We start from the raw sequence: 27,807 nt of genomic DNA on the forward strand, positions 1-27,807 counted from the left end.
TACCTCGGTACTGATTTCAACCAAAATCTAAGCTGGGAAAGATGTAGAAAGAAGAGAATGCTGGGAGGTTGGAAAACATTTTATGCTTTTCAAAATAGGTGCAGAGAGGTAGAATTATGGGACTAGAAGACTACCCAAACTCTCTTTAGGCTTTTAGTGCTTCTCGTTGTACTTTATGGTTGCGAAGTGTGGGCTAGAAGCACCTCTAACGTATAGTGGAAACAAATTGAGCAAATTAAAAAACGCTTGATTTCAAACAAGTTCAAACTCAAAAGTTCAGTCCCCTATGATATCATGTTGAGTGACGTGGGGGCAACGCCTATAGAAGCAATTGCTTTGGCGAGACTCATAAGTTATTTGAAAAACAATGGGCAAATGGAAGAGGGTTGATGGCCTAAGGTTGCCTTCAATGACACATTATGGATAAGAAAGAAGTCTTGGATGTGCCAAAATAGCAAATGGTTTAGAAAATGGTATATATACTTGAACATGTGCCCCATGAATAATAAGGGGATCAAGGCATGTGTTATGGATAAATTCCACAAGCTTACTTGGGATAAAGAGCTAGGGAGAAAGAAGAAATACTATATTGAAGAGTTTAACCCCTCTTGCAACCATCATCAAAAAGCGTACATAGGGGCCAATATATCGTGGAAAGCCAAAATCCTCAATGCTTAATTAAGAACTAATTCCCATCAACTCTGTTGCGAAACCGGATGTTGGAAAAGACCCAAAGAAGCTTGGGAGGAAAGGGTGTGCATTTTTTGCACTTCAGGTAAAGTTGAAACTGAAAAACACTTCATTCTCGAATGTGACGCTTTCAAGGCCAACATGGACAAATATGAAAACATCCTAGCATCAAGCTCTTGGGATAATTTATTCAGCAAGGGGTTTGTGGAGAAGTTAGGGGTACTCATCATCACGCTACACAAGAAAAAAATTGAAATGCAGAAGTTGGTTTGTGAAGGGGTCTGTCCCATAGACTACATTTAGCCTAAATGTTAAAATAATTTCTTCTTCTTTAGACTACGAACCTTCAAATTCAAATTGTTTTGATATTATATAAGAATATAATCTAGATTAAGCCCACTCGAAAGGTAGGTTTTCGATGGATAAGTTGACCTCCTCCTGAAAGCCGCCATTGATTAATCTCAACCGATTCACGACACAGTTAGAATCTTTCGACCTCATTGCGAAAGCTACAAAACCAAGGGGAATTATCCATACTTCTAACCTGTTCGGAATAATGGTGTCAATCCCCAAAGGAAAACAGAAATCCTGCCTCGAAGATTTCACCTTCTAAAAAAGTCGCTTTCGATATCAAGGGCACCCGCTTTTCAAAACAAGACCTAATATAACATGTCAAATTGTTTTACCCGTAGATAACGGGGAAAAGGAAATTCCAAACCATAAGTTTGTTTTGAAAAGACATCTGATTGCAGCAATATTCAGCGATTCATTCTGAGTCCCTAAAAACTTTTTCTAACGACTATGGAATTATCTTCCTCATTTTTGCCAAAATGGTTTTTCAGTCCTCCCTCTAAGTTAAAGCAATCAGCAAAGAGGTCTGTACATTTGACATTGGCCTCCACCAGAATCGAACACGGGACCTCTACTTCCAAAATATCTGCGCAGAACACAAAAAACCACCTTGTTCTCCTGCGCCACGGTATGCTTGTTACTTAATGGAAGCTGATTTTTATTTTAGAACTTCAAAAATCAAATCCCAATTTGACGAGTCATAGGAAAACAAGCATATGTATGGAAATTCGAGGGATTTTGGAAAAGTGCATAATTTGAATTTTTTAAAATTTCATTAATTTATTGTTTCTGGAAAAGTTGCATGCAATTATTATTAGTTTATTTTATTTGAGAATTTAAGTTTCTATTTTCCAAAATTTTTAGAGAAAGGTTTCTGAGAAAATTAAGTAGAGATAATTTTCGATTTTTGGATTTAAGACTTAAAAAACATTTCCAATCAATAATTTTTATAAAAGGGCTTCCGGAAAAATTACTTAGAAAGGATTGCAAAATTCATTTATTGTATTTGAGACTTCAGGCTTCTGCGATCCATAATGCGTAGAGAAAGCTCTCCAGAATTTTTTGATATTGGTGAAGAGGAGGGAGTTAAACTTACTGTTATAGAGTAGCATTACAATCCTTTCACTTCTTCCGCCGGTTAAGAGTGTATCCGAGTGCTTTCTCTGCACTGTAACTGAGTGCTTACTTATGTTTCGAACAATCTGTGTAGAAGGAGGTCACCATGGGGATCAAATTGAGGACCTTCCCCAATATGGATAGAGATTGCTACTTATACACCTCAAGCCCCCATAGGTTTTCTGAAAAACTACAAAGAGAGATTTTTTTTTTTAATTTAATTTAGATATTCTTTAGTAACAAGTATTGGCAAATGCCAAATACCGCTTTTGTTTAATATTCTTGTCTCTTAATTTCAAGGAAATTTTTTAGTCAGGAGATTTGAGGTTTCTGCAGTCTATGATACACACAAATATTTTTGGATGTATCTGTTTAAAAGTAGACCGCCATCTGTCATCAAGATGAATATGTGAAATGATCACCGGTTTGGATCTCCTTATGTTTTGTTTTAATGAATTACCATTTTTTGTGTAATAATTTTCTTTGATTAAATTCTGTGCCTATTATATTTTATCTAACAAAGTTTTGGGTTATACTTTTATGATCACCATTAAGGCAAAATATCCCTTTTTAACCACAGCTGCAGCGTGTAACAATCCATAGTAGCAAAATCTTTCTAGGCAATAAACTGGCAAACCAAAAGATAAGATTTTTCAAGTAATCATTCAATTGGAATTCAAAAACATGTAGAATAACTTGGAAAAAAAGAGAAAAAAATTACAGCCGCTTTTTACATTTAGATGCAATTTAATTGCATAGAGATAGATAGAGTGAACATAAATGAGAGTTTACAGCACGAATTTTGGAATATGGGTTTCATTAATTTTCAGATAAGTGACTACTTTGCACACAGCATAATACATTACTACATAGTTTGTCTTTGAGAGCCTGAATCAATTACAATCTACTCTATACAAAGCCAACCTACGAAGTACAAAGTAACAAAAACTGGAGGGAGCCAATAACATCTTGCTACAAAGTACACACCATACTAGGGGGCAGATTGTGATGATGAAACTCAAGGGTCCATGCCTTTCCTAATTTGATCAATTTCGTTAGCAGCATTCTCGATGTCCCCTAAGATAAAAATCTCGTCCTCATAAAAAAAGTGGATCCTCATCATTTGTGTTCCATTCAAAATCTAGCTCAATTTCATCAAGGTTTGGCTGGTCTTTATTGTCAATATTTGATATTTTCAAATTGAATGTATAAGTTACTGAAGTAGATGAAATAAGTTTTAGAAAATATAAATTAGCTTTGGAAAATGAAACAAAACACTAATTAGAACTTTGAATTACAATTGCATGTTTTTCTTTTAACTTTGAATTTTCTTCAGCTTAAGGTAGAGGTTGTGGTGAGAAAACACCAAATCGTTCATACACTATTGAGTCAAATGACTGTTTCTTAGAATGTGTGTGTTCAAACACACTCCAAGTATGCTCAAGAGTGAACAAACTGCATGGCTATCTGAAAATACGGATTGTCAGCTAAGGAAGATCTTTGGCTTCCTTGCCAAACAAATCCCACCACTACACTGAAAAAACACAAATTTTATCAAGATAATATAATGTATGATTTAGTCAAGAGAAATCATCAAAAGTATTTGCAATTACCTAGTTTGAAGGTAGCCTTGTCTTATATGATAGAAACATTAGAGGAAAAACCCTTGGATTACTTATATATGGGCAACTCTGCCATAGCAGCATGTAAATTGTTTGAACTAGGGAACATTTCCTCCATGCATTTGAAGAGGCCCTTTATGACCTTTCATTGTCTCGGAATGAGGCACAATGGAACAATGACGGATTTAGATAGTACCCAATGATGTGGAGGGAGGAATGCATCTATCAATTCCATCTGTGATTAATGACTTCCTATAACAGCACATAACTGTTGTTTTAATTCTCCATCGTGCTCTTGATAGGCTTCTTGTCCCTGTCCATGGCCTCATACAAATAGCCCACAAGGCATTTATACCCATCAACTAGTCCCTAAACTTTGACTGGAGTCTTTGAAAACTTGACAATTTGGAATGTCTTTGTCCAAAAACACTTCAAAAAAAGTAGTTCGCCATGGTTCTACCACTCATATGGCTGACATTGCAAAACTCAACACATTGATTTGAAACAAACATTTGTTTTACGTTTACTAACAAAGGGTTTGAAATGCAAGGAATTGGGTGGAAAATCTTGTCACTCTTAGTTGAACAAGTTCCTTGCCCTCTGTGAAGCTGCACATCATGCTCAACACTCTTGTGCGATTGTATATAACTTTGGTAATTATGTGGTCCCTCTCCAATATGTGCTTAAATTTATTCAAGTTTGCCAATGTCTTCTAGGATTAGACCAAGATAGTGTGATGGACATGGACTGCAAAACATGGTGGGATACCTCTCCAGAAGAATTCTCCTAACAGTAACACTAGCAACAACATTGTCCATAATCAATTGGACTCCATTTTGTGACCTTACCTCAATGATCACTTTATCAAATAGTTCAAATAGTATACACATTGATTTCACGATATTTGCTGCATCCTTATATTTAGAAAGATTGTGCCATCATTGGATGTGACATGGAAGATGAATACTTTGTTCCTCCTATATCTATCTTGCACATTTGACATGATACTGCAACCAGTTTTTGCCCTGCTTTTTGTGTAATGTCCCGTTTGGAGGTTTACCTAATTTAGTCCTGAGACAACAATTCCGAATCAAAATGAGAATTGTAATTATATAATTTCATTAAATCTGAAGACATTTCATTTAAAGTTCTAAGACTAGTTCTGAAAATAGAACTTATCTTGATGGCCTTCTCTAATTTGGCAATGGGACTATGTATTGATGAATTCTGCTATACTCCAACATTCTTCTTTATAATCCTTCTGTAAATATTTCCAAAGTCTGCTCATACTTCCTCTTTAATTCTGATCACATACTCCCTTTGATTTTTGCTCAAGATCTTCTTTCACCCATATACATTTTTTTACTCAAATCTACCTTTTATGACTTCTTCATTTTAAATATTTCCTTGAATGCAAAATATTCTTTATATATATAATTCACTTCTATTTCTTATACATTCTTCTTCAAACCAATTTAATGCTGGTATATGATGATTTTATTCCTTATTCAACATACTTAACTTACATATCTGTATTTCTTCTACACACATCTACTCTTCAAGAATTGTTGTATTAGCTTGTTCAATCCTTGAAGAGACTACTTACATATACCTCATATGTCTTCTCCAAATTATTTATAGATCTGCAAATAATCCCCTTAATACACAGCATCCTTACAAATAAACTTTTAAAACAAATCCTATCTCATTCTTAACGGTGAATGGTTTGTCTAATGTTTAACAAACGTATCATTATGAATATGGTCCTTTTCCTTAATTCATTATACTAACTTAAATCCCGCCTGTCTTTGTCATCACCACTGCTTGTTAACAAGTCACCACTATTATTAATATAGTTGTTTGTCTTATCAACAAAGCATAAGCTTAATTAATTTCTTTCTTTTTTGCCGTCCATACCATAAGCCTTTATCACTGCTAGGTTAATATAATCGCTGCTCTTATTAATGCCGATGCCATTGCTTTATTTTGACTTTTATCTCCTTTTATTGCTGAGCAATATTGCTGGCCACTACTTTGCTACCTGTAGTGATTGCTTTCTTCCGATTACTTGCTTTTCCATAGATGTCTGAATATTATCCCTTTATATTTCTTCCAGTCGGCATGTTCATGTTCATATATATGGTTCTCCCTAAAAGACATGCCCTCTCCAAGAGAAGCGATGCTTCCAAATAGATTGCATTTATTGACTTAATTATGCAAGTAACTCAATTAATCCCTTGCTGACTCGATTATCTTAATCGGTACCTAAATGTTTATTAAATATTGTATTGGGCATTAAGATTGGCGATCATTCTACTTGCCATGAATTAATAAGTCAAAGGTTATGGTTTTGACTGCTGAGTCACCTTCATCGATTCTTGGTATATATTCCTTTACCTTCATAAATAGCAGTTCTTTATATTTATCTTGATCGCTTATTTTGAATCATCACATTCATCTTTATGTTATATTTCTTAGTAAGCGTATAACAATTTCTTTGATAATATTAATTTCTTGTAATTTTTAACTTCAGTTTCCTATTAGTCCTGATCGCTGTTGCTTATTGTACAATTGCTTGTCTCTAATGATCATAACGCTGATCATGTTTGCTTCAAGGTTGATGTTCCCTATATCGCAGAAGTATCTGGCCCTCCGAACCACTTTCCACCGTGTTTGAATAGTCCATGCTAATTCATGATATGTTCAGTCCATCATCACAATGTTTGTTGGCCCAGGTGAGATATACTAATATTTCCTCATGATTTGTCCATTGTGCACGAGAAGCATGAAATGGCAGCCAATCCTTCTCCAACCCGCTGTCCATGTGTTCAAGATAGGAGTCAAGTTGACTAAGTTAGGTGAAGATAACCAACATCGTCAATAGCCTTCCATTTCCATAATCACTGATCAAAAGGAATTTAATATCCTTGACATTTTATATGTCTTCAATATAGTCTTTGTTATAATATAATTGATGTAATTACTGTGTAATATATTAATCCTTTATTGGTAGAATCACTGCTCTCAAACATGTCTTTCATATTAATATAATCTCAATCTAGATTAATGTAGTCATCCACTTCATCTATAAAGACAATACAAGGAGCTTTCTCAATGTCAACAATACTTGATGAGGTTCAGTTTGGGGACATCACATTTTGTAAGTTGGTCAATTTCACAATCAAGTGATCAATTATAGACAACATCAGTTGGAGAGAAGTGTTTTAGTACTTACATGGAGATTGGTTTTTGACATTTGTAGATTTCAAAGGTTAAGGAGCTCACATTTAAGTCAAATGTGGACTTAGGATGATCCAGAGCATCGTGAGGAAGACAAAAGATTGTGCAGGCATCCATATGCAGCAAAAGCTTTATCACTTGCAGTGAAAGTGCCATACCTACAACAAAGACACAAATGCCCTGTGACAAAAGAGGCAGAAACACCAACATACCCTGGCAGAAATGGCAAATTTGTCATATGCTAGATAGGTCATGGAATGTGAAGGATTTTTTTAATTCATTTCAGCTTCCAAGCATTGGGAAGTGTGTTGGAGTGCCATTATAATGGAAAACTATAATAGACGCTTGTTCAACATGTGCAATTTTTTTTAGCTCATGTATCTTCTTGTAAGTCTAATCTGTAGGTTTGACACTGTGGAACAAGGTTTTAGCGGAAGAAGGCACCATTGTACGATCTGTAAGCCATGTAAATATGTTGATGGCTTGTGTAGATGTGATGTCTATTTAGTACGATGTACTAGACTGAATCATAGTGGCTTGGGGAGCATCTTGCTCACTCTTACTGTAATTAGAAATCATAGTGTACTAGACTGAATCACGATGTACTAGACTGAATCATGATGTACTAGACTGTAATCATAGTGGCTTGAGGAGCATCATAGTGGCTTGGGGAGTTTTTTTCAGGTTAATACTGGTGTTCTCGGTCTGTGTGTGTTTGCGTATGTTTCCTTTTGCTGTTTCATGTTTTTCTGATGTTAATTTAGTGCAAATGATGCTACAATACATGATTTTAGAGGTTTATTTGAAGAGCTTTTAGGAGGAATCCTTAGTTGATGACCGATGTGAGGACTATCCTCTCTGTTCACAGAGCAAGTTGGTATCAAAGTAGGTCAAAATTACTTGATATTAGTTAGTGAAGTTCACATGTTATGCCTGTTACAAGTGGGAGTGGTGTACTAAGTGCATTTAAATCTGAGATTGGTACTAGATAGTGGGTGAGAGCTCAAAGAAGAAAGGCCAGACAGGGAAAGAGAGATATGGATGATGGAGAGGAGTGATTTAGGAAGTTGGAAGAGGATGTTGCATTCATTTCCAGGTTTTTCGGCAAGATTGTAATATTTGAAAGTGTTCTACATACCGTTACTGAAAAGTTGAGTATTGAAAGAGAGCTGGAATGTGAGCAGGAGCCCAAGAGGTTTGAATATGAACGTGGAGAGTCATATACAAGTGGAAGCATTGTAGCATTGTTCCTATCAAGGCTGATGTGAAGATAGATTCAATCCTATCAAGGCTGAGGTGATGGAGAGGTTAATGTAGAGAAATTAGACCATTAAGGAGATCAAAGGGAAGTCTATTTCAGCTTGCACGTGTTGAATGCACAAAAGTCAATCTCTTTTCCTCATTTGAAGCTCTTCACTCATGCACTCACTTTGTAATGCTAATTCTACCTCTTTGCAAATGAAAGGAGACTCACCGATCTCCAAATTGGAGGAGTTTGGAGATTTGTTGAAGAGGCAATTCTATTCCATTTGTTATAAAAGGGAGAGGTCCATCCAATGACAATTCTCTCATAAAAACAAGGTCAAAGTGTGCAAGTATACACCTTTGAGTTCCAGAAGAAGGTGGCTCAGCTTGGCAAAGATGTGATAAATAGAGAAGTGCCAATGAAATATGTGAGTGGACCGTTTCAACATCTAAGAAGGGATGTTTTGATGGAAAAATTTCAAAACATGGATGAGACTTGTGCATAAGTCCACTACATTGAAGTAGACACGAAGTACTCCTCTGTCAAGCAAAATATCAAGGGAAGAATGATGACTAGCAAGGCGGAGACTCAAGCATAGGGTAATAAAAATGCGAACACTACCATGAAAACCAAATACAACGACAACAAAGAGAATTTTTTGGCAAACATTGTGACAAAGAAGGATATAATGAAGGGTTTTGTTGGAAGCTACATCTGGAACTGCACTCTTTCAAGAAGTACAAGAAGAATAAGGGTGCTAGTAGTAGCAAGAAAGTGAAGGAAATTGACTGCACATCTGTTTTTGATGATTGTTTTTATAATGCCACTATGAGGAAAAGCGCATGTGTGGGTAGTAACGATGCTCAAGAGGAGAAAAAAATGGCCAAGTTGTTTCATGTATAGCTTCAGCTCAAGGGATAGTAGATAGAAGCCCAATTTGACACTTGTTCAACAACAAACTTAATATTTCTTAAACTACAGTCAATGAGCTGAAGCTATACATGAAACAAGGAAAAGTCCAATTAATCATTGAGAGATTTAATGTTCATTAGGGAGCATTCATCGTTGAGAGGCTGTGCTGGGATAGTATAGGAGGAATCAAAGCTCTTCCTTTTGAAGCTCACTTAATATCCAATTCATGTGTAGCTCTTGTGGTAGAAGAGAAGCTTATAATGAGTTTTCTCTTGTGGTCAGGGGAGATTGGTAATTAGTAGATCCATATTGCTACAATGGGGTTGGGTCATGCCAAGAGAAATGAGTAAAGCCATGATGTCGAAGGAGAGTAGGCTAGGGAGTCGGCGTACTAGTAATGTTGTGTTGAGAGAAGTTTTGACTAACTAATTTGTCAGCTTTGATATGTGAAGTTTGTTTTGTTACCCAAAGGCTGTTATATGTTGCTTGTTCCTTGGATGGGTTGAAAAAAAAGACATGATAAGCATGGGAGGTCTACAACTTTTAGACTTCTTCCTATAGGGATTTGCGTAGGAAGGTGATGATTGATGACCTCACAAAAAGAAACCTAGGTACTATTGGTTTGAACATCCAAAGAAAGTAGATAGATTGTTGCGTAAGTTTTTGTAGAGGTAGTAAAATCTTCATTGAATCTCATAGTAAATGGGCATATGAAAATGAAGTGTCTTTGGACTCCACGTCTTGGAGGAAGCAAAGAAGATAGATTTGGTCTTGACAGAGTTTTGATAATCGGTTTCAACTCGTAATTGGTGAAAGCACACTCCAAATTAGCCAAGGGGAAACCTCAAGACGCAGGACTAGTGACACTTGAGATATGAGGGCAATGAATAAAGCCATCCACCATCTATAAGAAATACTCAACATGGAAAGTTAGCTTGGGGTTGAGCAGCTCAAGAGGGGAGACCTAGGTGATTTGAATATATCATTGATAGATGTCCTCTTCAGTAGTTCTAGTGATGAAATCCTTCATGGGAAGGAGTTGGGGGCCATCCAAGGAGATGGCAATAGAAAGGAGAAGCTACTTGGTCTCTAAGTAACAACAACATCAACATCTAGTAGGGGCTAGGGAAGTAGTGGGGACAAATGAAGCCATCTTCTCAAAGGAGCAAGGTGTATAAAATGGATATCTCTTACACCTAGAAGTAGATGCCTCTATAGATCAAAGTTCGTGGATGTAGAAAGTAAGCTTGAAGACAACCTCAAGGCATAATAGCCACACAACAAATCTAGCTTGGATGATGCATTGAGGAATTCTCTGTTTGCAATGGATCATGGACCATAGCACGAGAGTCTAGATTTTGCTTAATACAAGTCCATCCAATGCCTCCCAAGTCAAGTTCTTAAAAACCATATAAAAATGTAAGCTTGATGATTGTATCAAAAGGGCACAACTTGGAGGGGATGTCTTGGAAGTGGATCTAAAAACATTGACTTTACAAGATAGAAAGGCATACACCTTGTAAAGGCATGAGTGAGAGGCAGACTTACTAAAGGATGGACTAGAAAATTGGATCCCCAAGTATTTGTAGGTTGGTGTGCTCACTAGAAGTCTATAAATTCCCTTTTGTAGAAAAACTATAATCTAGAGAGAGAGAGAGCTTGGAGATATTGCAAATCATGACCTTAATTTTACTAAGGTTGACTTCGACCTATTGAAGTTCATAGAAATGAGCAAGGGCATCAAGATGTAGTATTTCCCCTCACTAGAGTATGGGAGAAGGGCAACATTGCTGGCAAACAAAAGGATAGCTATAACAACCTCATGTAGAATACAACTATCATGTAAATGGTTATGCTATTGTATAAATTCCTCTAGCTCATCAATGTAAATGCTGAATAGGGTCGATGAAAGACGATGCGCTTGCTTGACCGTTGTGGTACTCTTCACAAAGTCAAATACTATGAGAATCACAAAAACTGTCTCATAAAGCCTGCAAATGATAGTAATAATAGAGAGTTTGGGATGCTGATATCTCTCAACTTTTGGAAAAGTAGGTGTCTCAAAATTGATTCAAAAATCTTTTTGAAGTCAACAGATGAAAAAAAGTTTTTAGGAGCCATGTGATGAGCGTCCTCAATAATATCTCAAAGTGTAAGATGTGGTCAATAGTCTGGCACTTCTTGAATGCTGCCTGCCCCATAGCTTTGATATTATTCCATTCCAATTACCTTGACATTTGCTCGCCCAACACAATAAAGTTTGACATACCTAATCATAATGGTCATGTAGTTGCTAGGGATGGATACATCCTTGGACTTATGAATAGGGTAAATGATGTGTTGGGCTCATGATTGTGGAAAAATTGAACACATCACCTCATTAAAGAGTGTGGCAATGGGAAAGGCAAGGGAATCCACACCATATTTTATGATTTCAGCTTGGAGACTTTCACAATCAGCTGCTTGCTAGTGCAAGGCTTCAAAATAACTCTCTTGATAGAAGAAGTGGAGAAGATAGAGGATGATGGCAGAGGAGTGAGGTTAGACAATAGGATGGCCAGGAACATCATGGAGGGAACTAGCATAGGAGGCCCATGCATTAGGGGTGATGCCAGAAATGGTGTTTTTTCTTGGGAGACGAGAATGCCAAAAGGTCTTAGGTGAGTGGTGAAGATCAGCAAGAAGTACAAGCTATCTAGATGCAAGAAATTCCCATCTCTTACATTGGAGGTTCTTATTTCTTATGTGAGAGAGTTTTAATGAGACCAAAAGTGCAGGAAAGTTTAAGGGAGAAGAAGTCGCTCTCAAATGGTAAGAAGTGAGTTTGCACAACAATCATTGGTACAGCTTGGACATGTAGGAGATAGAGTGGTTAAAATAAATTTAGCAAAGGTGAAGGTCATAGTGAAGTGGCCCATATCTGGAAGTGTAACCGAAGCATGAGCTTTGTTGGGGAAACTAAATACTTCAGGAACCCTATAATGGGCCATGGTAAAGCATTCGAATGGGGTATAGTGCAGCAAAAACATTTAAAGAGTTGAAACACAAGATAATCCATGCGCCCATATTAGTGTTGCCTATTTTGCAACCACCATTTGAGGTGATGGATGCATGTCATAATGCTATGGTGCTGTCCTTCTGCAATAGTTTAGCCTGTATGTTATCATTCTAAGTTTTTCCATGGTTCAAGTTTCAATCCTTGGATATTACACTTATGACAAGGAGCTTTTTGCATTGGTGCGAGTGGTGAAGTGGAAGACTACTTCTTGCAGAAAGAGATCATTGTTCATATAAACCATGAACCACTCCAATACTTGCATGCACAGTTCAAACTTAGCAAGCACATATTAGAATTGGATGAGCTTTTTGCAGCAATTTAGCTTAGTCATAAGGTACAAAAGGTGTGCTATGAACAAGCTAGCAGACGTGTTGTCTAGATTGCTATTGATGACAGCAGATACACACTTTTTGTTCAGGAACCCTTTGCCAAAGAAATGTATTTGGAGGATTGTAAGCATGATGAAGACTTCGGAGAGCTATACATCAAGCAAAACAGGATAAAGTTGACAATTTTGCTCGTAAAATGATTTTGATTTGAAATATTCAGCTGGTTTTCAAACCAGGGATGTTGTGTGTACCTATAGAAAGGGGGTTATGGTTCTTGAGGAAGGTTCATGCCTTCAAGGTGGGGGACATTTTGGAGACAGTATGTGTGTTTTGAATCTTCAACGATATGTGTTTGGCCATTTACACCAGCAGATGTCTCAAAATTTGTTAGGAGTTTTAAGTTGTGTAGTGGAAGCAAAATAAGCAACCAGAAGTTGGGATTGTATCAGCCAATACTTGTGCCTTCTCATCCATGGGAGGTTTTTTCTGTGGACTTTGTAGGTGGGTTGCCCATGTCAAAGAAGGAACATGATTATCTTTTTGTAGTGGTTGATTGTTTTAGCAATATGTGCTTTCTTAGTCTATGCAAGAAGAGACTCTCAGTTAAGGATCCAACTGAGCTATTCTTTGTACATGTTTGGGTTTGCTTAAAAGCATTGTATTAGATAGAGATTCAGGATTTGTAGAGAAGTTTTAGTGTGCCTTGTGGGAAAAGATGGGTAGCTTGTTGAAAAGGTCCACCACTTTCCATTTATAAATGGCTGAGAAACTGAGGTTGTTAATAGGACTTTGGCGCAACTGCTCAAAGTTTCTAATTAAAAACATCCAAGAACATGGGATGAGAGCATTGCTTACTTTCAACATTCCTATAATAGGGCTGTACATAGTTCCACAAATTTATCATCATTTGAGACATATTTCTCTTACTTACTGCCTCGCTCTTTAAATGTTGTTGTGGTGCAGTCACATGGAGAAGAGGCTTGGAACTCAGGGGTACAAAGGGTTGGAAAGCCCATTGAGTGAGAGATTGAAGGAGAGTCAAGACAAGCACAAGAAGAGGCATGATCAACATCATGTTGAACATGTTGGGTCCCAAAATCGGTGCTCCACTTCCTAGAATCAAATCTCACCCACAAGACTTCAGTTATTGTCATGCAAGTGAAATCAACTCACAATAGACCATGGAGAGTCGAAGGCCAGCTTTATGAGAGTGAGTTAGATCTCCTATGCTTTGAGTTCAACTTAAACTCAAGAGGGTGCTCCCAAGGGTAGACCTATGCTTTGAGTTCAACTTAAACTCGAGAGGGTGCTCCCAAGGGTATTCTTTAGCAAATATTAAACTCACACCAAAACATACAATCAATAAACATCTGCAACCAAACTCAACTTGATGTCTTATTCCCAGAGAGTGTCACTGAACTAAGAACAAGTGGTTGCCTATAACCCTTGTATAGCTGATATAGGAACACACACATAACCCACATAGAATACATTCATTTGAAGCTCATTCTAGGAAGATCCTTAGTTATATCATTAGTTTATGCATGTACAGAAAACTACTGGTAATCCTACGCTGCTTGTTTGTGTTTCGATTTTAAATGATTTGAGATTGGCGAATGATCTTAGACTAGTGCCTATCTATTGGGCAATAGAGTCACAACACATTGAGAAAGAACAAACTGGAATAAAAGAACATGCAGCCTTGTATATGCATACGACAAAAATAATGAGATTTTGTAACAAAACATACTTAGTTATCCACAACACAACTACATATATTCATGTATACAATGAGAGAGATTGCTACAATACTTGCAACATTTTCAGAATGCTGTTACATTCATCTACCCTAATCATACACTCATGCCAGCAAATGTGGCAAGGGAAATTGCATGGCTGCAACCAAGAAATCTTCTTGAATACACAATGCCTTAGAGGCATTCAACAATAAAATCCTCTTGCAATACTAATCTTCTTTGGTTTCGGCAGCTTGAACCGACAAAATGAACTAAATTGGCAGCAATGGTTGCCTTGTAACTTCCTTGGCATGTGGAGAACCATTGCTGAACCAACCTCCTCAAAATGATAACATTTGCACAACATGTTGTGCCAAAACCTAAATAGAAACACTGTAGCACCGCTCAAATCCATGGCAAGGAACAAATTGCTCCCAAAAGGATGCTCTAGATCAAAGGAAACCAATCTGCAATTAGATTGGACCATCCACCATAAATTTGGGTAGTTGGAAAGGTGGACTTCACAAATGCAAGTAGGCACAATGGGCTGGGAAGAAAGAGTCAATGTACCTAGAACACCAAAAAACACTTAAAACACGAATTGCACCAAAATGGGCCCAAAAGCAATAATAGGCATTAAAATCTTTGGACCCCTGGCAAGAGGAGTTGTCGAGGGTTGAGTCGTAGGCCTGACATCTATTGCTTGCCAATTAAGCCCCAGACAAAGGCATGAACCAACACAAGACCATGATAGGAGGAAAACAATTGGGCATCAACCATTGGGCTTTCCCTCAACCTCATGTCAAGCCAGTAGACAAAAAGGAAAGCATCAAAAACCTGCTAAGGGACCAGATGTAGGGCCAACTACCTACCATCGAATATCCGACATCGGAGAAAACACACCCATCACAAAATCCCCAACAAGCAAAATCTCTATTGGATATCGGGCATTGGAGAAAACACATCCATCACAAAAACCTTAGGAAGCAAAATCTCCATTGGATATTAGGCTTTGAACTAGAGCTCAAACACCATACCTATCAAGCCAAAAGGAAACAAGAATTGCCTACGTTGCAAAGATACATTGTTGCTAGGCATTGACCCTCAAGCAACTCCAAAACACATACCAAAGAGTGGAATGAAGACAAGCCAAATATTGAAAGCTTGCCATTCGCAACACTTCAAAACCTCTAATTACTTCCTCGGCATTGAAGGGCAACTTGGAACTCATCAAAGGTTCCCATGGTTCTAAGAACCATGGGAAACTCCCACACATAACTTTGCCCACATAAAACTTCACCACTTCACAAAAATGGGTTATTGGCAAAACATAGGAACTAGGAACCAAGTTAGAGATTCTAGTGGTTCTTGGAATAATCAAAGACTTCAAAGCATCAATTTTTAGATGTTGTCCAAAAAATTGCCAAAAAGAAACCAAGGCCACCCAACAAGTAGATCTACCAGATGGAGCCTTTCAAAAACTGCACGCGCCACACAATTTGCCCAATTCAACGATTCAAGCCCCTTTAGGAACACTGGTGTGGAAAGGGAGGTCGGGAACAAGTTCCTAGAATCACTAGAACCTTCGACACAAACACTTAGCACTTTTTATCTTCTTCCACTGGCAATTTCACCAAGAATGGGAACAAGAGCAATCGGTGGTTCTGATGGTTCTACAACAAGCAAAATTCCCGATTGGTATGTTGACTAAATATGCCAAGGCACGAAGAGGAAGTTGGCAATCAGCGATAGGGAAGGAACCAAGAGCCCGTCGACTGTTTCGATGGTTCCGTGAACTATTGTCAGCACCGACAGAGGTTCTGAAACTAGGAAAACCTTTGACCAGCCATAAATTGCACCTTTCAACTCCAAACTTTGCCAAAATTGAAAAACGAATACCCATTAAGCTGTTCTACAAGGTGGAGGGCAGATACAAATCTTATACTTAGCCAATTTATGGATTTTTGAGTTTTGGGGAATTTGCTAAGGGAGGGGAACACACAGCCAGGGCAGACTTCAACATGATGACCTTCATAGACTATCTTAGATCAATTATCAACAAGTAATCATGCTGCATAGGCATACACAAAGAAGGGAACTAGAGCGAAAAAGGGCAACACAAATTTGAACTCCAATAGAAGACAAGTTCAAGGTAGGTGACTTTGTGTGGTTGTACTTGGGCAAAGAAAGACTCCAAAGGAAAGCAAGGAAGTTGAAACCTTTGAGTTATGGTCTATTTCTCGCTTTGGAGCGAATAGGAAAGAATGCTTTTTGTCTTGATTGCCACTATATGTGAAGATTTAATCTAGTTGAGGATCTTTCTCCTAAATTAATAGAAAAACTAGAGGAGGACATGGCTCTCCAAGAGAAGGAAAGACAAATTCATAGAGGGGTTCGTGAAATTTGGTTGATTAGCCTGAACAGTCAACTCCCAAGAAAAGCAAAATGGTTTTTGGAAGCAGTTCCCACACTTATCGAGTCCTTGGGCTTTTGGGAACCAAAATTTTCCCTATTGAGGAGGTATGATTCATGAAAAATGTTCATGATTAAGTGATTGTTTGTATACGACATTAGTCACTGATATGGACTTTTCTTCATATGGAGATAAGTTTTTGTTGCTTTCAAAGGTTAAGAAATTTGCCTAACTGTGAAATGTGGACTTATGATCTAGAGCATCTAGGGGAAGATAAAGGATAGGTAGATAGGCATCAAAATGAGGTATATTTCAATTTCTCTGTTTGGCATTTCATAGGCGATGGAAGTGTCATTGGCCATAGTGAAAGCATCATAATTATGGCAAAAACACAAATGACTTTGGCAAAAGTGGTGAAAGCATACATGCTCCTTAGCAAAAGTGGCAAATTCATCTTATGCTAGTAAGGGCATGGAATGCGAAGGAATTTATTGTTTCATTTCAGCATTCAAGGATTGACAAGCATGTTTAAGTGCCACTATAGTCATGTGATGCCTATAATAGATCTTTTTAAACATGCAATGTTTCTTAGCTCTTGTAATCCTCTTTGTAAACTCAATTTGCAGGGTTTGACACTATGGAGTATATCTGTGAATTAGTACAAACTTAAAATATAATATACTATAGATATAAAAATATTATGTTTATACTATAATAATTCACATATCGAATGAGTACTACGTATGGAGTATATAATATACTAATATATGATATACTTGATGTGTGATATGTGAATTAGTATAAACAAAACTACCATACATAGTACAAATTTAAATATAATATACTAATTCGTTATCAAGCTGCCAAAATTAAATGTCATGAAAGATATTCAAAAATTGAAAAATTTATAATTTACATTGTTCAAAAAGTGTAACAATATTTGGAAAGTGAATCCATTTGAATATCTAATTTTAAAACCATAGATTCAGAATAATAAATGCACATTATGATTAAACTTTAATAACATACAATTATTAGATTTGTAAGTCTATAGTATATTAATCTATATCAGACTTTTATTTCTTTGTAAATATTAGAAAATAATATATAAATAAAAAAAATAAAAAATAGAATATGTATAGAAAACAGTATATAAATATTACCATATCAAATTAGAATATTAAAAATGTAATTTACAGCACGAGTAGAGATGCTAGAATCGGCATTACACATTACTATAAAATATCTATCGTAGGTATACAAATATTCATGAGTTTACCCTAAATAAATGAGAATTTTAACTTAGCATGGTATATAAATAAATTGGCAATACATGTTACTATAAGATAAATGAGTTTTTGGTAAATTCTGTCCTAGGAAAATCACGAGAAAGCATTTTCCTGCGATTTTCGAGCACATCAAATGCAAAATAATTCATTTATGGACAAGGGTTTTGTTTGTCACAAATTAAAAAAATACATTAAAAAATCTGCTGATGCTGACTTGGATTTGACTTAGATTAGAGTTAATATCAGTAGTTAAAAAAATCCGAACCTTTCTCAATTGCATAGGTGATTTTGATTGGTACCCGATTCTAGTACGACGCATATCTAGAAACATATCTAGAATCGGGGCTATTGTTTCCCCTCTCGGGTGAATAACTTAAAGTACACAGATAAAACACGTAATGCAGAATAATAATGCCATAGATATCAGATAAAATATAAGAGATGCTATTCCATTCATAATTGTGTGTCACAAGTTACATTCAGAAGTATATAAAGATACCGAGGGGTGCGAGCGCCAACCGTCGCACCGCAACTACCATCCCTCGGTTGCCACTAACCAAGACAATTACAACTTACAACTTAATTAACTAGTTTTATTTGCTTACAATATTGCCGCTAACAGCTATATCTAGCTAATTTGTTAATGTAGTTGTTAACCACTATTCATGAAACATGAGTCAATGTAAACTGACTTGAAATTATGCAACTTAGCTCCAAAAATCATATCACATAACAAAGAGCTCCCTATATAGATGAATCATAAGTCTCTACAATCAAACAAGGCTTGGGAAACCCTAGTTAAATTAAAATAGAATTAATTATTTTCACACTGGGGCCCAAGTTTTTTTTTTGAAAGAAGGTTAAAGATTGTGTTCGATATGACAGGAGATATACAAAGAGGAACGACCTGGAAGACAAATATTTAAACTGGGTCCCAAGTCAAAATATTTAATGTTTTATATTTCATAATAACTGAAAATAAAACTCTGTTCCAAAAAAAATTGTATGCCAAAAATTTGTAGACAATCTTTTGTTTCACCCTTTGTAATCTGCAGTGAGGATGAATAGTGAAAATAAATAACAATTAATGACTCTTTATACAGATAATTATTTATAAGAAGCTAGAACACAATGTCTGGAAAATCCTATTATGACAAAAGCACTATAAATTTATTATTTTCCAATATGGGTCACAGGTTGGAACATCTATTTTTTCAAAATGCACTCATGAGGTGCTCCCAATCATGTTTACCTAGAATTGAATGCATCATGTTACTCAATTTACACCAGTGTGTTTTTGAGGATTTGAACTTGGGTGTTTGCTATGAAAACCTATTGATTTACTGCTTAAATTCGTCCAAATTAATAGAAGCTCGATAAAATTGTACAAACATTCAGATTGTGATCCAAAAAAGATTTGGGAAAGAAACCTAAATTTTAAATAGAATGGGAATTGGAAAGCTAAACTTAGGATCATTGTTGCATTTCACAGGTTATATTTTTGAAATGAAAGAGGATCAAACACAGTTGATTAAATAAAAGACAATAAAGCAGTGGTCATTGCAAATATATAATATGAAAACATTTTACTTGTGGAAATCTCAAAACTTCAATTTCATAGATTTCATATGCTAGACTATTTTGTTCCCTTAGTAAATTTTGAGTGAGTTGATGGGTTTCCTTGAACATTGTATCGGGCAAGCTTCAACCATATTTTAAGATTTGTAAGCTTGGGCCACAAAATAATTTCCATAATTGTTACACCACAACAATATGGTGGGGAAAATTTGAAGTTTGTTCATGCTTTTGCAAGTGCCTCACTATTTTGGTTACACCACAACTTGGACTTCATCCTTAAGCTTTAGAAAAATGTACTTAATCAAGGATCAAAAAGCACAGCTGATATATGACGAAGGTTGAGTATGCAGCTCTAATAGAGCATTTGGACGGTAGTAAGCATAAATTTTGAATTGAATTGCTAGATATTATTGCCATGGAAGATCATTTTTACAAGAGGAAGTTGAGGGAAGCAGTTAAAATCTTCAAGCATAGAAACAAGTTGAACATAAATGATGGCCTAAAGTAATGTCAATCATGGAATCACGGTGACCAATGGTTTTCAAGTTAATAAATGATTCTGGAACGAACATTTAATCATTAATAAACTTAATATTGTGGTACACTGGCTAATTTATAATGGGATACTGTGCAATATCACATTCATTTTGTTAATTTCAAATTGATATTGACTTAATTTAATTAAATTGAATCTAATTAATGTTCACCTTTGGTTGAGTTGACGTAACATAAACTTATAATGAACTTTGGCTCAGTTATTTATAAAAGGACCTCTGAATCTTAGCATATGTTTATCTTGATAGATCATAAAGTGCGATCCAAAATGTTGTATTTTCTTCTCATGCATAGATTTATCTAGATTTAGTTTATATCTTTTTATTAGGGATGGTTAAAATAATTGTTGCATGTCACTTCTATTTGTGCCATTGGGAACCTATATTGCAATTGTAACATTGGAAAACAAGAAGCTTGCTTTTGTGGCCAACTCGCTACTTTTTCTTGCTGTAATGTCCCTTATTGGGATATTCCTAAATTTTGCCCTAAAAACACAATTCCAATCAAAATTAAGTTGTGTGATACATCTTAGAACATAAATTTACCAATTGAAAGGCCCTTATAAGAGAAATCTTGGTCTAGGTCCTCCACACAACATTAGTCACTATAAATTGACATTAAATCATAAGGCATGATAACCTAATCACTTGTAAACATTATGACATCCATAAACATCAGTCATATTAAAATCCAAATAAGCAATAGCCATTCCCATGTGGATTCACATAATAATCTCATTACAGACAAGGGGTTGGAGTGAGTGCTCTGGTTTGGGGAGGTGAAGAGTCACCTGCCATTACCGACCTGATTTGTGCTTTCTCTAGCCTGCCGATTTCTCTTTGACCACATTAGTCAGCCTTGAAGGAATCTGCAATTCCTTTGTTAGCTATTGTGTTGGCGCTGTGATTTTTTGTTCTTTTTAAAACCTTTTGAATGGGTAATTAATTCTCTTCATTTAGGTGGCAGGTCAAAACAATTAATGCCTTCAGGAGACAGTACCTCGGGGACACCCCCCTGGGTACAGAGAACTAATGAAGGGATTAATATGGAAGGGAGGTCATTCAGGGATATGTTCGGGAGAAGAAAGGGATAAAGTTCTAGAGTCTACAAAGTTCAATGTCAAGGAAGATGGAGAGTTTAGAGGTAATAGAGAAGTTAGAGACAAAGGTAAGCTCCCCTCTTCCCGTTTGAACACAATAGTAGTCAGTCCTAATGAGGATATGTGTGATGCTTTAAGCAAGGAAGAACAAAGAATTAGAATGTTGCTATATTCTTTGTTGCTTTGGATAATAGCAAACTCCTTACAAGGAGATTTTTAGATGATTGGCTTTCTGGTGTTTGGGAGAAAAAATTGGGAATTCGTGTTTGTTTCTTGCATGATTCAAAGAGGGCTTTTTGTTATATTTTTAAATCACACTCTATGCAAGAGCCTGCCCTAGCTAAACAATTCCGGAATGTGGGAAGCTATGTATTTAGAGTGGTCAAGTGGTCTCTAGATGTCGTAAATGAAGAGATTTTAGCAGTGTTTGTGCCTAGATGGATATGGGTGAAAGCTGTGCCTGCACATTTATGGGCCTTTTTGCCCTAGCTTCTTTCCCCTATGGACAATGTGCTCCAGGTGGAAGAGACTAGAAGCACCCTGCCTCATATGGATGCTGAGCTCTTGGTTGCGCTCTCCCCTAGAATTGACATTCCAGAGCAATTTGTATTGACCTAGTAAGATCGACTGATCTATTAGATGGTCTAAACTCATGCTTTCTTTGCAAAAAAGGTTACCAAAAGAAAAAATGCCCTAGATTTAAGCTAAGGCCCTTGAAGAATCCTACTTTGAACCCTAAGAGCTATATGGACATTTCTGTTAAGGCTCATATTGTGCCTTGATACAGATGGTTTTCTCTTAGTCAGTGAAGAGAAAGAAACTTTAGTGGAAAAAAAATACAAATTCTTCTGCTCCATACAAGCAAATCCAATGATACTCAAGCCTGTTCCAACAATTTGCCCAATTCCAGCATTGGACAGCAAAAAAATGCCCAGGAACTAGTATTGGACGAGATAAAATCCAGAATCAATGAGGCCAGAAAGAAAATTTTGTAGGATTTAATAGAACAAGTTGAATCAGAAGGGGTCTCAGACTCTTTAGTTAATAAGAATTGCATAGTAGGGTTGGTAAACTCCACCCTAGATAACTCTCCATTATCTAGTGAAGATGAAATGATGAAAGAGATTGACAAAACTATTTCCTCTATTGAAAAGAAAGAGGAAAAGAAAAAGAGGAAACATCTCAATAGAGGTGATAGTGAACCAAAAAACATATAGAAAGGCAAAGATGATAAAATTCCCATTTGTTTTGACAAGTTTAGGAATACCAAAGAAGGACCACCCATTCTAACTGAAAATGAACTTGAACTGCATTAGCTAGAGCATCAGAGGCCTAGAGTCCCCTGATAGGGAGTTTATCATCAAAATAATGATTAAGCAGTTTGGGAAGATTGATGTTCTTCTTCAATAATTGAAGGTTGGCTTCACTCTTGATACTAGCTTGAAAACTCTTGATACTAGCTTGAATCTTATATGGAAAGATTCAATACACTTACATACCAATCATGATAAAGGCAGAGGAGGTACTACATTGTTGCTAAACAACAGATGGTCTCATTCTGTTAGGAATTTTGGTTCTTCCTCATGTAACAGAGCCAATGGATCACCCTGGTGGTTGAGGAGGAGGACATAGAAATTTGCTCAATTTATGCCCCTAATCACTATCATGATGGGATAGAACTATGGAAATGGATGTGCACTTTGCCTAATGTCCCTTGGAAAATTGGTGGAGACTTCAATATGGTAGAAGGGTAATGAGGACAAGGTAGGTGGATTACATTTGGGGTGGAAGGGCAATGAAAAGTTCTTTTGGTACAAGATGAAAAACCAATTTAACCTTTTTGATCCTTTGGAGGGTCTTAAAAAGGACAGTAAGTGAATATGGTTTACAGGGTGCGATTATCAAAAGGGTCCTAAAGGGATCTATTGTAGGCTTGATAGGTTTTATGCTAATAGAGATCTATTTACATTTGACCTAGTGGATGAAGGAAGTAGAGTAAAAGTCCTGCCACACACCCCTTCTTGATCACCATCATATTGTGGTGAAAATCTTGAACATTAAGGACAAGCAATTGGGAGTCAAGAAATATAATCTTTTTATGTTAAATGCTTCTCTGCTGAATGTGGAAGACTGCAATGATGCTATTTACACTTAGGGAATTGAATAAAATTATCATAAAAGATTGTTCTGCTGTTGAGAGGTGGAAAAAGAATGTTAGGGACTACTATTTTTCAAACCGTTGGAAAGAAGAGGGCTTTGGATGGGAGGAAAAAAGAGTTAGATTTGCAGATCAGATCGTGTTCACTTGAAAAATCCCTTCATGATGAACCTGATAATGAGTTATTAAATGATGACGTGGTTCTACCAAACATAGCCTTAGGGTATACTGCAGTCCAAGAAAGCTCAAGGCTTAAGAATTAAATCCAGAGTGAACTGGATCAATTGTGGTGACAAAGATTCTAGTTTTTTCTTTAATTATATTAAATAGAGGAATGTCAAGGAGAAAATTGATGGGATTTGGAATGATGTTGAGCTGTTTAAAGATCCAGAGGACATCATGAAACTGTTTTTCCTGTTCTATAAGGGCCTCTTCTCCTCCTAGGGGAATTGCCATGAGTGGGTAGAAGCTAGAAATTGTTGTAGAAGGGTCATTCCAAGGAAACTCACAAGAGAAGATGCTGAAAACCTTAATAAGAGTATTTTCAAAGAGAAAACTATCCAAGCTATTTGACCTTAAAAATTGAGAAATCGCTTGGTGTAAATGGTTTGCCTGCAGAATTCTACAAGAACTATGAATGGATTAGCGAGGATCGTCTGCAACTTTATATTGAGGGTATTGAGAATGGATCACTTGGTAGCAACATCAACAGGGGCATTTTAAAACTTCTGCCAAAAGAAGCTGACAAATCCTTAATTAAAAACTGGAGGCCTATCACACTTCTTAGTGTTTCATATAAAATTCTAGCCAAGGTCCTAGCTCTGAGGTTGACTGATATCCTCCTCACATTCATTAGTAATTATCCAAAATGGATTCATTAAGGGAATATACATACTCGAAAACTTAATTACCAGTTAGGAAGAAATGTTGTTGGCTAGAAACTCTAATCAAGAAGTAGGTATGTTTGTGTTAGACTTTGATAAAGCCTATGATAGAGTGGAGTGGTCCTTTGTACTCACGACCCTTGATGCTTTTGGATTTCCTCCTATGTTTTGTCAGATAGTTAAAACCCTCATCCAAGATGTAGTGGCCCAAGTTGATGTAAATGGTATTCTATCTGAACGTTTCACCTTTCAGAGGTCCATCAGGCAGGGGTGCCCCTTGGTTTCTGCTCTTTTGTTATAGCTTCTGATGCCATACATTATTTTATTAGGAGCCCAAGTTTGGGACCTAGGATTCAATGTACTGATTTGCCAAATTAAGGTAGTCTGCTCCATGTACAACTCGCAGATGATACTGCAATGTTTACATCTTTGAACGAAAAGAAATTGATAACCTATTGGGCAGATTAGAGATTTTTTGCAAATCTTCAGGTGCTAAACTTTCTAGGGCTAAATCAGTGGTTCTGGCTTGTTTTGTTAGATGAAATTCTTTGGCTGTTGTGGAAGTATAGGAATGAAGAATGGTTTCAAGGCTGAAAGAGGAAGCTTTATATTCAATGTAGTTTCATTGCAGGTTACTACTACCCTTGAAATATCTAGGGAAAAGTCCCAAGAGCTCAAAGGCATTGGTCACACCATTGTCAACAGGTTAGAAATAAAATTTGCTAGCTATTGGCCAGAGGCAAGGAAGGGTAATGAAGAGTTTCTAAAGGTTTTTCTGGAATTTCAAATACATTACAACAAGAAGTATCAAGGCACTCTTTTGGAAGACCTACGATTCAGTGTTCAACAAAAAGACTGTTCCAGTGAATGAGGATTTCATGCGAGAGACAGTGAGATCCAGCCTTGTTTGAAATACCTACTCAGTGGTTGGCTGTGTAGATGCGTTTTGAAGCTTTCAATTCTTTAATACAGTTTGGACCTGTTTCTATATTTTTTGCTGTATACTTCTTAATACTATTTCCTATGCCTTGTTTTACTATAGTACTTTTCTATTGCAACTGAATATACTTTCAAGCCCCATTGACCTGCTTTTGTCCATAGGGAACATTAATATATCATTTGTTTCTATCATATTAGAACATCTTCACAATATTGGCCTAACCTTACAATGTAGAAATAATCGTAACATAAAATATTCCAAACTAATAAGGTTTCTCCTTTTTTGCTTAGCAGAAACCCTCAACTTTGGCAATCTTCTCTGTCTGGAACTAAGTCTTAGAACTTAGGACACACTTGTTTTGATACTTACAAGAATCTTGTATCCTCTATATGAAATGTTCAACTTGTTTCTCATATCTCTATACCCTAAATAAACATGAAAATTTCCATGAGTTTTGAAAGTTGCATTGTGCACAGAATATATATGCACTATTTTCTTTTTGTTGTATATTCAGACAAAAATCAGTTTTTACATATATTTCCAGTGATTGATTTGGATACGTTTTGAAATCCTAGGCTTATATTCTACTGCCTAGCTAAACACTTGTTTTTAATCCTGTAGGGGAGAGTATGTGGAATCACTTGAATCTTTTCACAGGGTTAGTTGCTTTCCACTATCAAGTTATTATATGCATGCATTTTTCTCCATTTGAAATATGCTAATTGTTCATTATTTATTCTCTTTATTTCAGAGATGTGGATATACCCCTTACAGAAAAGGGAGTCATGGATGCTCTAGCCTGTGGTCGTGCTGTCAGTGAAATTGATTTTGACATTATCTTCACCAGCAGATTGGTCCGAGCCAAACAAACAGCTCTCATTGCAATGACACAGGTCTTAACTACTTCTATATCTTTTCAGTTTTTTTGCCATAAATGCATGACTTTAAGGCTCAGTTCACACCATAGTTAAACAAACTTGAACTGTGAGTCATGCTGCACAAGTATCTTTTTCTCTGTAATTGAGGATTTGGATGATCTGTTCCTTTCTTTCTTATTTTTGGAGGCAGAATATATTCAAGCGTGTACCAGTTATAGTAAGAGGTGGTTTTCATGGCAGAGGGAAGACTGGTGATGCCAACAGGCTGAGGCTCCGGGATGCAGCTGCTAAGGCCTTAAAGCATGCTTCCTGTCATATGGTTCCAGTTTACGCAGATCCCGCTCTTAATGAACGTAGCTATGGTGATCTCCAGGTTTAGCTCTAATCCTTCACTTTTCAAGCATTTAGCTGTATATGACTCTTTATTATGTTTCTGAGATGAGGTTGAAATGGGTGAGGATATTACTTCCTAATATTTTCTGATTGTCAAAGATTCATCTACTGCCCATCCATGGCATGCATGTTTAGTCTTTTATCTCATTTAAACATCTTCTGCCAGTCATAGCACTTTTCAAAATTTTACCGAGCAGCCAAGATCTAACTGAAGGAAGATGTTTCCCATCAAACTCTAAGTCTTCCTTCATTTGAATTCCTTTTGCTGTCCGGATGTGAATTAAGTTTCAGCTCAACATTACATTTTCAAATTTTATCTGCAGGGTTTGAGCAAGGAGGCTGCAAGCAAAGAGTTTGGGGAAGAGACTGTGAAGATGTGGAGGAGGAGCTATGACACAAGGCCTCCCCATGGAGAAAGTCTGAAGGTTGGTTACTTAGGCTGCAAATACATCCAAGATTTGTGATATACAGAATTTGTATATACTTTTTCAATAGCCAGGATATACTAAAATTTGTTTCTCCCAGGATACTGCATCAAGAACTGTTAGATTTTTCAAGTCAACGGTGATCCCAAGGCTGGAGGAGCATCGGAATGTGCTTGTTGTGGCACATGGAAATGTTTTACGCTGTATCATTGCTCATCTAGCTGGGCTTACAGAAATGGAGATGTTGCAACTTCAGGTTTGTTTCTCCTATTATTAGATAATCATTTTCACTTCTTATAGTTGATTCTGCTGCTACCTAGGGATTGATTTCTTTCTGGCCAGAAATTTAGCCGACAACTTTGATTTTTAGTATAAGATATACATTTTCTTACCTAAACTTAAGCATAAACCTGCACTGTGCAGGTCTTCACTGCCTTGCCTTACGCATATACCTTTGATGGTGGGACATTTTCTGAGGTTTGTGCACTGCCTCCTGTGGACCCCAATACAAATAGTCCTCAAGAAGGAATTCCATTGGGCATCTCATCTGTGTTCAAGACTGGTGATATCAATTCCCTTATTTGAGAGTTGACAATATGAGAAGCTTAACCCAGCAATTCAAGTTTTGCTGATCTATAAAAACCTGCAAGTTTCTGAATTGTAATTTAGGTCCATCTTTTATTTTCTGTTTTCCAGCTTTTGCCTGCTGTGAAAAAAATGTTTATAGATTATCATCTTCTGCAATTGAATAACTCAGAAATTTTTACACTTCCCACAGTTTGTAATCCCCTTGTCAAGCATAATTCCAAGAACATGAAGAATTCATGTTTGAATAGAATGCGGGGGCCTTGAGGGAATTAATTCTGTTATAAAAATTGAAATTGTTTGAGGCTCA

The 27,807-nt window shown here is 36.6% G+C and overlaps 1 protein-coding gene across 1 annotated transcript; it reads left to right on the plus strand.

Annotated features, from left to right (window-relative positions):
• The first annotated feature begins 1,099 nt into the window (after nt 1-1,099).
• On the plus strand, nt 1,100-27,807 carry LOC131055114 (uncharacterized). The gene is made up of 7 exons (XM_057989761.2): nt 1,100-1,669; nt 25,838-25,874; nt 25,968-26,109; nt 26,285-26,467; nt 26,811-26,912; nt 27,013-27,168; nt 27,336-27,807. Exons 1-7 carry the CDS (start codon nt 1,492-1,494, stop codon nt 27,495-27,497), a joined length of 960 nt encoding a protein of 319 aa, XP_057845744.1. The 5' UTR covers nt 1,100-1,491; the 3' UTR covers nt 27,498-27,807.

Source organism: Cryptomeria japonica, chromosome 9, assembly GCF_030272615.1.
Source record: "Cryptomeria japonica chromosome 9, Sugi_1.0, whole genome shotgun sequence".
Taxonomy (NCBI): domain Eukaryota; kingdom Viridiplantae; phylum Streptophyta; class Pinopsida; order Cupressales; family Cupressaceae; genus Cryptomeria; species Cryptomeria japonica.

Coding starts and splice junctions, on each gene's coding strand:
- LOC131055114 (XM_057989761.2), top strand. CDS start 1,492: ATGGAATTATCTTCCTCATTTTTGCCAAAATGGTTTTTCAGTCCTCCC. Junction 25,875..25,967: donor CACTTGAATCTTTTCACAGG/GTTAGTTGCTTT, acceptor TCTTTATTTCAG/AGATGTGGATATACCCCTTA. Junction 26,913..27,012: donor CCCATGGAGAAAGTCTGAAG/GTTGGTTACTTA, acceptor TGTTTCTCCCAG/GATACTGCATCAAGAACTGT.